The 13,339-nt window shown below is 32.4% G+C and overlaps 1 protein-coding gene across 6 annotated transcripts; it reads right to left on the bottom strand.

Annotated features, from left to right (window-relative positions):
* Positions 1-146: 146 nt before the first annotated feature.
* Positions 147-12,810, bottom strand: LOC117228512 (protein no-on-transient A-like). 6 transcript variants are annotated; one of them, XR_013034768.1, is made up of 13 exons: positions 12,455-12,809; positions 11,496-11,696; positions 11,157-11,375; positions 10,669-10,970; positions 10,142-10,437; positions 9,865-10,055; positions 9,549-9,648; positions 9,131-9,150; positions 2,173-2,231; positions 1,523-1,610; positions 976-1,145; positions 671-772; positions 147-325 (listed from the first exon to the last, which is right to left on the bottom strand). XR_013034768.1 is itself a non-coding variant. In XM_076526242.1 (9 exons), the coding sequence occupies exons 1-9, from the start codon at positions 12,647-12,649 to the stop codon at positions 5,953-5,955; spliced, it is 1,743 nt and encodes a 580-aa protein (XP_076382357.1). In that variant the 5' UTR covers positions 12,650-12,810; the 3' UTR covers positions 4,656-5,952. The 6 variants fall into 6 exon arrangements, 2 of the variants coding, with proteins under 2 accessions (XP_076382357.1, XP_076382358.1); XR_013034769.1 differs by having other exon boundaries at positions 976-1,142; XR_013034766.1 differs by lacking the exon at positions 9,131-9,150.
* Between the last annotated feature and the right edge of the window lie 529 nt (positions 12,811-13,339).

The raw sequence follows: 13,339 nt of genomic DNA, 5'->3' as shown, positions 1-13,339 counted from the left end.
GAAATTATTAGATAACAGGATGTTTTAGTATCAGGATATTATAAAAATAAACTTGGATTTTATCATAATGTCAATCTACTGAATGAACTTCTTCAAATCTTATGTTTCTAACAGTTGTGAATCAAAAACTTTGAATAAATAAGTCATTTTAACAGGTAACAAGTTTTATTTTGCCATTGGAATAAGCCATTTTTCGCAGATGTGTTTTTAAGCATAAAAACTGATATAATTAATTTACAAGTTAAACTCCATTACGCATTGGTAGATCAGTAGTAGAATTCTCAGCACTTCAACTCGATACTTGATATTTATTGACACCATAATACTGTAACAAATTAAAATATATTTTTTTTCTTGTAAAATATAATTTACATTATATTCAGTATATTACAGTTTAATCAGTATGTTTAAGAACAGAAAATTGTCATCTCTTTTGTTCAGGACTCTAGCCAAAATTTCATCACAAAGAACGTATGATTAAAGAAATTGTAATATTACACAGTATAAACATATCATTATTCATACACACACCGTCTGCAACGGGAATCAACAACGGCAGACAACAAAAGAAAATTCTAACATTATTAGTAGAAAACGTTGTCGCAAGAAGACAATATTCTCCCAATATTACTTATTCTCTATTTTGAGAGTCAGGTTAAGGATTACTTACATAATATTTTAAGAAAAAGTAAACGAGATATTTACAAACATGCCTATCGGCAAGTCATCTTCGATTGCAGATCCACATGTATGTGAAAAGAGGAAGAGGATTCTGAAAAATATAAAATTCATCATTAATGGAATATCTTTGAAAATCTAATAAATTTTCAAGTTTTCATTTATCTCAGTCAAAAATGTACACGTTGGAGTTTTTGAAGTTTCGCCATAAAATATTCAGCCCCGAAAGATATTCATCATTAGTATACGAAATATTTATTGTACTATATTTTTTAAGTGTCATCAAACATATATTACCTTAAGTAGAAGAGATTCAGATTCGTAATTTTCGTACAATAATAAGAGTAATTCATTGTACGTTGTATTTTTGTACTTTCATATCAAATATTCATATTCGTATCACTTATACCATGCTTTTGTGAAAACTTCCTTAGTCTTCCAAATCCCATTCGAAGCATTTCGTCCTACTAAAAAAAAAATAAATTTGTTATTATATACAAATACTAAGGAAAAGAATATTTTCAGAGTACAATTGTCAGAACACATTGGGAAAATCATTGATATTTGTGTCAGTGTTGATATTGTCATCACAAAATTAAATCTTAGTAAAATTTAATTACTGAGATGGGATACAGAATTTTTAATTCCTAATTATCAAATTTGGATTATGACCAGTTAAATCAACTATTTTTACAATTGTGATATTCGGGAAATTGGAATGAAATATCTTAGAAGTATTTTTACGTATAGTTTTAAAATTAACTGTCTTCCCGATGATATAATTTTTGGAAACCTCAATGTTATATTCAACGAAATAGACAGGGAAAACAAGAATAAAATTTACCTTATTATTACATGGTTCTATATTTCAAATGTAGAGATCCGCTTCATAAAGTAATATGCTGCATCCCATAGGTTGTAGAGTTTCAGTACTGTAAATAAATATTACTATTATATATATGGAAAACGCAAATGAAGAATTTAATACTAAAATTTAGCACCTTTTGTGATGTGTAATGTAATTTGTAATGTAAAAACAAACCATGACACTTTTTTTAAATATTATATTCTTTTTCTTAAGCTTTGACTGAACAAAAACCGATGTCGCCTAAGCAAAATAATTTGTTTTCACAATCAGTGTGCAAGGATCGACACGCGCGGTCTGTAATGTGAAGCTAAAGTCTGCAGCCGATCTCTGAGCAGGGGCCGGGCCTGAACGGAAAGTTTAACGCCGGACCCTGGGGACCGGCGTGACGTTTAACGTGTCAAGTATGAATATGAATCGTATCTTACTACGAAGAGCGTACACAGGTGTCTGTTGTAACGAAAGAGTTAACATTCTACATTCTGTATAGTGGAAATATAATGTTGTTGTTAATTTTTAAATTCAAAATCAATATAAAGCTCAGCACATAATTGTTATACAAACAATTGTAAAATCATCTATAGTTTATAGATAAGTTATTTCATGAAATATGTTCCTCGAACACTTACCACTTTCGTTTCCAATATGTTCCTTGTATATGTCTTCAGCCAGCAACCGCTACAAACATCTGCAAAGACAAAAAATTAAATAAGCATTTCATATGATAACATGATGCTGATCCGTTGATTCAATCCAAAAATCGACAAATTAATGTACGTGTTCCGTATAAAATATAACGGAAACATTGTTTGATAAGTAAAACCTGTATGAGTGATTATTTCAGAACTTCACAATCCTAAATTTCAAGAACATGTTCACTAAGTACCAGTGTATCAATTTCTCTTCAATAAAAAGCAATGTGAGCAAGCAAACAAATACTGTAAATATAAAAAAATTCTAGCGAAGATGCTGAAGAAAAATTGTATCATTAGACTAGATTTTAAAAAATCATTTTTAAAAGATATATTAAATATAAGATGATTATTAAAAGTCCAAATATTTGCACAAGTTGATTTTAGAACGAAAAATAGATGTTATTCAAGAAATGAATGTGATATTGGAGCTGGATGAAACGTAAATTATTATAGGATATATATGGAAATTATTACGTCGAGTTCTCCTACCTATTCAATTTTAAATGTAACATATTAAGGCAGTTCAATTCATTAGCAATATAATGCAGTAATTTTAATCAATTTTCATGTGTCTAACAATGTTCAGAAAATTCATCCCACATATGTTTACCACCCAGACAGTAAGTAATACTTTCATAAACAATTCTATAAAGGTTTTTTTGTTCAGATGGTAATTATGTACAGCAGCCTAGATTTCAAATAGCAAACCTAGACAACCATTTGCTAAAATTGGTACGTAAATACATTTTGGTTGTCATAGGTAAAAAAATACAGTCTAGGCTGGTAAATTTGCACACAAGTATTAAGTTTTCTATTTTTCTTTACAGATTCGTATAATAAAACGATTGGGTTTTGCATAATGATGCAGAAATATTAAGGTTCAGAGTACAGTCAATTTATATTGAATCCAGATGACGAAATATACCATTTATGGAATGTAACTCCTTCAATTGCTCCTAATAGTTTTGGAGTTTTGCACCCATCAGAGAGATAAATTTAGATATAGTGGCAAAGATTACAAATTATACAATATTTAAATTAAGATGTTACTTATCTATAACATCTAAATTGTAAACAATAATAAAAGAATTTGTCATTTGTATTCATAAGATTTTTAAAATATTGTCACTATATATATACTATGTTCATAATTTAAATTATGAATTAATTTCATAAGTTATAACTTAAGCAAATCTTTTTGTAAGCTTTGCCATATGTTTATTTCAACGTTCCCACCCGAATATTAAAATAGAATTACGCATAATAACATTTTTACAATATCTACTCACCTCATACCAGTAGATTCATTGTCTAGTAGTTTCAAGTAAGTAAGCCTATCTTGTCATTGTTGTCTCTCCTTCGTTAAAAGACTCTTGATTAAGAAATGTTCATTTCAGCTTATACCGTGCATTATTTCGTACCATTGCGGGCAAGTGCGTGTACTCGAGCAGTTGTTTTCTTCGAGAGAAAACATGAACATTTTTTTCACAAAAATGCATGCACGTATCCGCAAATTGTCCTCAAAAATTTTCAGAAACGATTACGATGAGATCACGATATAGTTTTTCTTAATTCAGTCACATGTATAGCGTGTATTACCGTTAAAGGAATTTCGTTGGGGCTCCATTGAGCACGCATAGAGATATGCATATACGTCCTCCCATAAAGAGGACTGATTTAATCTCAACAAATATACAATCTATTTAAGAGCACTTGATGATGCTAAATTTTTCACGTTGGGAGTAATGTTTCTAACATTAGTACAAGCAAGTTTCAACTAACTATTAACCTGGTATAATAATTTCAAAGTATGTTGTATGAATACTTTCATGTAGTTTATACCCACGCAAAGTAGTATAGCTGAATTAAATCAGTTTTCAATCAGTGATTAAAGATATAAAACTCCGGTATGTAAATATCATCTTGTTGGGGGGAGGGGGTTATATTCAACGTTCCCCAATAAATTGGAATAAATGATATAACATTCTCCTTTCACTATTTTCAATCTATAGTCTTTCATGAAAATACGTCACCTAAAGAATGATTACACTGTAACTATAAAAGGAAAATAGTGTGAACGCTATGCAAAAGGAATCTCAATGCCAATTAGTTGATGATACCAACAACCGAAGTTGTTTTGTATAATTAGCAGGTGTCACTTTTCCGTAAAAGTGGACATGCAAATTATTTATATTTCTGACACGTAACCCTCTTCAGCCTGAAAGAGAATTTCTTTCTTTGCGATAATTTGAGAAACTTGGTAAATATACGCCTAGAAAAAGTATATGAAACTATCTAAAATGGGTATAATCTATATTGAAAGCACTGAAATTTTCATATATACTTTTAAACACGCTTATGTTTCCAATGCTCCAATAATTACGATAATTAATAATTAAATAAATAGTTCCTACGTATAGATGGTATGTAGACCTTTATTCATAAAATTACTCTTTGTCAATGAAGTTCCTTCACAAAGTTTCGAGTAGCACAATTGTAAATTTACTCTGTTGATGTACGACTTATTCTAACATAATAACTTTTTATGAAGATTTAAGTAATGAAGATCATATCTTTTGCATGGTGAAGTTGACACCATTAATTAAGCTTAAAAACACGTATGTACGAATATCGATACTGCGGCAGCTAAAATTGTCATAATGCAGGGCGAATCCGTGCAATTTCTAATCTTATAGAAAGATCGGCTATTTATATTTAACTACTGCTGTGTTGGTCTCGGTCTGGATTAACGCATTCTCACTTATAGACTAATGTGTCCATGTATTCGTACAAAGCAAAAGGTACTACTTCAAAGTATATTATTTTCACTTTGGGAAAAGTAACGAATCAAATTAATTGATAAACTATGAATAGCGACGATATGATGATACAATAAATGACAAAAATTAATATATTACGTCGTTTTGAATATTTACACACATTCTTTCGTAAAATAAAATACCCTCCCCTGAGATTTTGTTTTTGTTTAAAATACTACTAATTGACACAATGAATATGCATCGTTTCTACATATTATCGTATTATTCTATCATGGTAGGGTCTACAGTATAGCACTGTAAACTAAGTTTTCTTTTCTGTTTGTTCATGGCGTCTCTATATTTTTAGAGAAGAGAACTGCTTCTATGTTAAAATAAAAAAACCGTACGGTCCAGATTTAATGCTTCGCGATTAATAAAAGGGCGTAATTGGAAACCTATTTGTAGTCGTGTTAATTGTGAACATTGTCAGTGCCCACCAGTGTGAACTTTCAATTTCGCATCCTTCCAGTGAGATGCTAGCAGTTAGTACCACAAATGACTAGAAGACATTTTTCTCTTGCACTTCGTTTTGCTCGCGAGTTCTACTAAGTTCATTAATATTCTGAGAACTTAAAAACTGTATAAAAACACAGCAGTTTCTTTGTTCGGAAACGATTTGTGATATCCACGACGTCAGATCTAATACGAAATATATAAAAATCGCTTGACCACCATATATTCACTCATCCATTTTTTGCCATACTCTATTATGTATCCTTGTTGATGTATCATTTATCGTTCTCCCCACCCAATGATAGTTATCAAAAATATGAGAGACATTCTACAGCAAAACGTGTGGAGAAATGATTGAAGAATACAATGCGAACTATTTCGGAAAATATCGTTTCAAACTCGACGTGGAGGAGATACATAATACTGTAACGATTTTTTTGTTTTAGTAACGTCTCCTTTTATTAGGATAATCGTCCTGACGATTTCGATCATTTCCACCTTGCCAACGTCCACTACCACCACCGCCTCCACGACCACCTCCCATATTACCCATATCGACCCTCATATCCATCAAATCCATTATCTGAGCACGATCGTCATTGTAACCCCCTCGGCTACCACGATCCATAGTGTTATAAGCATCCATGAAAGACTTTGGGTCCTAATCATCACAAACGTTTGATTAATAGTCGATATTATCGCGGTTAAATTGTTTGTGTTTGGTTCGTTTTTTGTTTTCGGTAGGTTTTAGTCAGAGCAGTCGAGAGTATGTCGGTAATCATCGAAGAAAATGCCACCGATTCCCGTTTAAACGGTGGACACACACGGTGTTTCGTAGATTTTTGATATACCATAAACACATTTCACGGTTCAGGGCGACCATCCATGTTTGACAGCAGCACAGGTCATCGTCAATTTTCGTCAAATCACATAGAAAAGAAAGGGGAAACACAATGTTAGATGTTGCTTTGTCTTGTACGACATTAGAATGGATTGCGTGTAAACACGCGCTAAAACAAACGATATATATGTATATATGTTGTTAGAACTTTGTCACAAATGTATGCCGTATTTTTCGACATTAATTCACCTTATACAACCAAGCAAATGCCCAACATATAAATCAACGACGGTAATTACCATCGATATCACAGCACCTGTCAGAGTCGATTATAAGAACAAGAATAATAATCCCATATCAGTCTTGATACGCAAAATATGTGGATCGCATTTCTCTTCTTAAAACAGTTTCATTCTTTCCGTAAACCATTCTGATTAAATTTTAGGAGTTGTTTAATCAGTTGTAACTTCAGAATTATAATTCAGAGACAATTCTAAAAATGTACTCCCACCTAAAGTAAATGAACAACATATTGTTCAATGTTATTTTGTTCCAGTGTTTTAGTTCACGAGCAGGTAGCAGATTATATAAATATTATTATTAATAAGAATTTTAGATATGGAAGACATTTTTGTATATACCGTCAATGACTTCTTCATTATATTATCGTAGCTTATATGTGCTTAATATATTCATAAAATCCTACAGGAATAATAGTTTCGTTTTATATATAGAAACATATTTCAAACTAGACGTATATTTGTAACTTATGTAACTATGGAGTAAAGCATTAATGGAATTTTATACATGTCTGCAGATTAAGTATCGATGGCAGCAGCAAAGAGGCGTGATCAAGGACTCTAAGCAAGCTCTACAGAATACTTATTCCACAGAATTCTACACATCTTTCTATAAATGTGTAAATGATGAATTGCAAAATAGTATGTAAAGAAACATCTGTCACAAAAGTAATGTTAAGAACATCCCCCAGATTTCTCATATAAAAGAAAAATCACTTGCTCATCTGTATAGATTGCATATTGCTCCATTCAGAAACTACTGTTCTATTTGTAGATAAATTCTATTATCTAAACAAAATTGTATTTTCAAATATAGTAAAAATATTTTCTGAACAGAGCTAATTATGTTTGAATACTATTTGGTATTGTTGGGCATTTCTTGGTCAATAAATGTCAAATTGTTACTATGGAACTAGAATTACGTAATTACTGGTGGAGGTTAGAAATATTAAATAGTAAGCTGAACCATTTATGAAAATTATAAATTTTTCGTGGAAATATGTATGTTAGTTCCATAGTAATTAACACACCTAATCCTTAACTCAGCTAGAGAAAATAGAGTACAGAGTCTCTTGTTTGCAAGCATATGGAGAGACCAATGTGGCAAAATATTAATATAGTTTTAGTTAGAATTGTAGCATCTACAAATGCGCAGAGTATAACCTAGAGAATAATGTAACATGTTTAAATATATTTCGTCGCTTAGGGAGTATTTAAATCCATTATCGAAGCTCGTACTACGCATTAAAAGAATTTTAAATATTCACTTTTATGTACACATCTAAATTCGTGGTCCAAAATAAAAATTTGTTCTACGACCAGAGAAATTTGAAGCATTTGTACATTAGTAACGCGTACAACGGTATATGCAATTTTTAAAAGTTCTCTTCAAGGAGATAACTGTCTTTCATTTGCGATATTCCTAGAAAAACAATTCAAATAGATGGCGGATCGATCGGTCAAATTAAATTAACCTATCTATACAGTTTTCAATATATTAAGTCATTATGAAATTTGTAAATGCCCTGGTATTTGTAAATACCATTCTGTGTAGCAGTATGAGTTTATATACAACGCAGACCAACTAATTGTCTTTAATTTTCGTTAGTATATCTCCATCATTTGTATATTCGACTTCCAAGCAGGCCATAACAGAGAGCTAACTTTCCCTGATATTCTCTCAGACATTCATGAAGATATCTCACATTTCGATATACTCCAATACTATAAAATCAATCTTGATGAACTTAAATCAATCAATCGCTTCATGATTGTTTCAAGCAGGTTCGAAGAAAAACAAAAATTTATATCACAGAAGTATTTACTTTCATTTAAGTGAAAGCAGAAGCAACACTACCCTGGATGAAAAATAACGATAACATTAATATCATTGAAATATGAATGAAAAACATTTATATTCGATGCAGAAATATCTTATCTGTATCAAAAATACCTCCTAACATTTCTGTTCAGGTAAAATGAAACATGATAACTTCGATGTGTATCCACATCAAAAAGTATTAATAAAAAAAAGTAATTGGTTAAATAGGAAGCTTCGATATATGCCCATTGATTCCTCCAGATGTTAAAGCCAATTAATTAAAATAAAGTTATTTGTATAAAATATGAACATGAAATTCAACATTTAATGGCATTAGGTGGCATTGTTGCAGACATTAGAACTCTGTTGTTTTGGAAGGCATGCTTTCATGGGAAGACTTGTAACGAAGTCACTTCGCGCATTTTTTCCAGAGAATTTTTCGCTAACAATAATGGCTCCTTTTTATCATGCAAGAACACAGTCCAACTCATCTAATAGCTCCCGTATATAGACTTAATGGTTTTGGAGTACCACCGCATAGAGATACATATATATAAATGAAAGAAAATAAATTTAATTTTTTGAGAAAGAGTAAGTAACTGTACTGTCGTGAGAAAAATAAAGTTAAGTGAAATAATTATAGAAAGGGATACATTACCACTGGCATGCCGCTTCCACCTGTAATGATTATAAATTCCACATGATTATAAATTACTCTAGCCAATAGAAAAGTAAATAATGAAATGGTACATATGATAAAAAAAACTACTATTAGAGCTGAAAATGTCGGATTACGACAGGCAACGTATTTTTCCCGAAATATCAGGATGGGATCACGAAGTTTCCGGGATTCTCGAAAATTGCAAGAACCTGAATGCATATCGTTTCATTTAATATTCGCTGCTGACATATATTATCGTAGTTTCTAAGATTATGCGAGAACCCGAAAATATGGAATCAAAATAACCAAGATAAGGGAATTCCGGACTTTTTCGGGATTCCGCACACCATTACCGTTCACATGTTAAATGAAATTACAAATATTGTATGACAACTGAGATGACATGAAAACTTACCATCAGGTTGACCATATCCATCGCGATCACTATTACTAACGGAATCGTAGTTCTTTCCTCCCATGCCACCACCTCCGCCGCCAGTTCTCATTGCTTGCTCCTAAAATAGTATTAATAATAATTATCATTATTAACAAATAATAAAGAAATTTAAAATATCATTAATGCTATGCAAGTGTTATGGGTACATATTATTTTTAATACAGATGTAAAGGTTAATGAAAACAAAATATGTAGCACTTAATGACACTACAGATATTAAAAATTTGTGGAAATATAAGTCCTCTAGATAGCAAGTAATACATGATTTAGTTACCTGCATGAACAAGTTATTTTCTTGTTGACGCCTATGTAACTCTTCTTCTTGTCTCCTGATACGTATAGCCATTTCTTCCTGTTGTCTTCTTCTTAATTCTTCCTCTCGCGTTCTTTGTTCTTCAGCTTGTCTTTCTTTCATTTCCCATTCTCTCTTTTGCCGTTCACGGTCCGCTTCCCGCATGCGTAGCTCTATAAAAAGATAAAATTCATTTGAAAAACCATACATTACCTAACAAATTTTAAATACCACTATATGAATAAGTCACAATACGTACGTTCTCTTAACAATTCTGTTTCATGTTCATAACGTGCGAACTCCATTTGAGCTTCCAACTTTTCTTCTTCCATTGCCATTTCTCTCTTCAGTGCTTCTTCCTTCTGCTTGTAAAGTTCATGAAGCTGTTTCCATCTTGTTCCATATTCGTGCTCAAAACTTCCCAATTGTGCAAACCTTGGCCCAATATCTCGAGCCTTGAAAAATTCTGGATTTTTCCGTGGCAAATTTTTATCAGGGAAACCGTCTACGTCGTCTTGTTGTTCAAATGGTTCAACGACGACTGGTCGTAAAGAACTGTAAGAAATACATTCCTTTTATCTTGCAGAAATCTTATATGAATATAACCATTTTGTTCTTAAATTGTATTCCGTCTTCGGCACACAAAACAAATAAATGAATCATGCTTCCATCAGGAATTATTTTTCTCTTCCCCAATCATCTTAATTGGCACTTGTTGATTATTTAATGCAACAAGCGTGGCGTTGGGGTTTAATTTTAATACTTATGATCGTTACAGAAACTTACGCAGTTAGGAAATAACATCCTTCTGTACACTTTCGTAGAGCAAGTTGAGCAGACGGTTTTCTACAAAACTCTACAATTCCTTCGCCAGTTGATTTTCCTCTGTCATCTACGATAACTATTGCACGCTCGATTTCACCAAAGACACTAAAAGCTTTATCAAGCAACTCATTTGAAATCCAAGGAGTCAGATTTTTAACTTTAATTGTGGACGAATGTGGTGCAAAGCGTACTTTGAGTGCACGACCTTTGCGCATGGTACCATCTAATTCATGCTTTGCTTTCTCAGCATTCACTCTGTAATCCTACAAATTAGAAGATGCTATGAACTACAAATTAAGATAGATTTCAATATCTAAACTTCAAAACAATTTCTCATATCAAATAAATATATATGCAGCCAAAAATTATTATCATTTTTGATCAAACGGTAATTGTTATAATCATATTATATGTAGATAAAGAAATAGAAATACACGAATTTAAATTACCATTCTAAGAAACGCAAAATTTTTCTCTTTATTTACAAAGAGTTCAGATATTTCTCCATATTGTTGAAACATTTGCTGAATTTCTTCTTCAGTGACATCATTTGTCAAATTTCCAATATACAAACGATTGCGCCCACTGAATTTTTTTTCTGTTGTTTCCTGTGGTGGTAACTCATGAGTAGGTCCACTAATAGACATAATGCGCTCCATTAAACGATCCTAATTTGAAAATCAATAAAGCTACATTACTACAAGGTGACAAAACTTCTATTTAAAGATTTTCTATGTCAAATATGTTAGATAATATTTAATTACAAGGTATAACAAAATATTGCTTACATCTTGTGAACGATTTCCCATATTTCTATCACCACCTCCTCGTCCTCCTCGTCCTCCACGCATTCCTCCACCTCGTCCCATACCCATTCCCATTCCCATACCCATACCCATTCCCATACCTCCACTCATTCCCATACCTCCGCCCATTCCTTCAGACATTGTATTATCTAAACCACCGTCCATAGAATCGCTCATTTTCATCTGTAAAAATATGTAGTTGAATTTATTCTTCAAATATTATAACTCTTTTGTAACAGAGTTTGTGTACCCTGCTTGTTGTACTCTTGTATACGCATAGCATACAGAATTACAATAATAAATTTCAACTTCGATTTCCACGTGTTTCTTCAATGCTCCAGGAGGCCATTTTGCTTCTCATACGCTCCCTGCGCCATTTTGTAGCACTTTATATGAGTGATCGATACGATTTGGTGGCAAATTATAACACAGGAAAAATGATACGATTTCTAATAAAATCAAACAATATTCTCAAAATCCAAGTCAAGTCAAGAATATTACCATGAAATATCTACTGCTATGCTATTTAATACAGCTTGATAATATTTTAAACGAATAAGACATTTCATATTACATCGAACATTTCAAAAGACTTATACAACATTCTGCTTTAATTTATAAAACATTTAGGTTACATGATTCATATATAAGTATATCTAATAATTTACAAGAAAAACAATATATTCAGAAATTCTATCGACAACTAGGGTTTATTGTAATAAGTCGTATAAAATTGGATGGAAATAGTAAACTTATACAACAGAAGCTAGTGTTACATTTATGAAAAATGAAAGGTGAGATAAAAAATGAAGCCCTAAATCTAGAAGAATTACGTATCATTTCAAAGCAAACATGGCCGACAAGAACGAAGATCATGGGAAACTCTTTTGTGTGTGTGTGTGTACATGTGCATTTATATAAAAATTGTGAAAAATCCGTACCGGTCCATCGTTATTCCTATTTCCTCCACCCATTCCACCGCCGCGTCCGCCTGAAAAGCGTGTACCGCCTTTCCGACCACGCGGTCCACGATTTCCGCCGCCCGGTAGATTACGTTCTCGTGGATTATCGTTGCTATTTTCTGCAGATGCATTCTGCTGCTCTGGTTTTACACTCGGCGAATCTGCTCCTGCCATTTTCCGTCGAGAAATGACTGTATAATAGTCTCTACAATTCCGTACTAAGAATACAAGTTTCTCAGAAGTAACGATCTTGACGCTACCCCAACCGTTTCATAAAACGACCTGTTCACCATGGCCTTCGGCAACGAAGAGAACGAAAACGCGAACGAAATCTCCTAGAAGACCTACCCCGTCTACGATTGGTTGGCTTAATAACGATGAACTTCTCTTGATTGGTTAACGTGTATAACTGCGATGTTGCCACTTTTTGTCTATATGTATATCTATAAAAGATGTTACAATTACATTATGTATTACATATACATATTGCTATATTATTAAATATTTTATGAGAACCATGATAATTTTTTTATCATATCTTCTTGCATATGGTTGATTTCTTAATAAATTTGAGTTAAGTAAAAATAGAGTTATTGACCTCCATGGGTGAATGCATTTACTTAGATGTCGTGTACTCCATATACAGTAATCTTTGCCGCCAAGCCCAATGACTGGTGGCAGCCAAGTTCTTATTCGTAGGAAGGACAAGAAACTGCTTTGCTCTGATTGCCTGACGATTGCGAAACGAGTAAAAATCGACGATCCATGTAGCTTGTCTCACTTTATCGTGCTTGCGTATTTATTCTGCTTACTAGAACTTCCTAATGTTTTTACTTTTGATGCAATACTTTATTTTTTACGAAA

Source organism: Megalopta genalis, chromosome 14 (genome assembly GCF_051020955.1).
Source record: "Megalopta genalis isolate 19385.01 chromosome 14, iyMegGena1_principal, whole genome shotgun sequence".
Lineage (NCBI taxonomy): Eukaryota > Metazoa > Arthropoda > Insecta > Hymenoptera > Halictidae > Megalopta > Megalopta genalis.
This window is presented reverse-complemented; position numbering and strand designations above follow the sequence as displayed.

Excerpts from the sequence above, each read along its gene's own strand:
- LOC117228512 (XM_076526242.1), bottom strand. The coding sequence starts at position 12,649 with ATGGCAGGAGCAGATTCGCCGAGTGTAAAACCAGAGCAGCAGAATGCA. Across the intron at positions 9,649-9,864 it reads AAAATAACTTGTTCATGCAG|GAGCAAGCAATGAGAACTGG; the intron begins GTAACTAAATCA and ends ATACTATTTTAG. Across the intron at positions 9,151-9,548 it reads TGGATATGGTCAACCTGATG|GTGGAAGCGGCATGCCAGTG; the intron begins GTAAGTTTTCAT and ends TAATCATTACAG.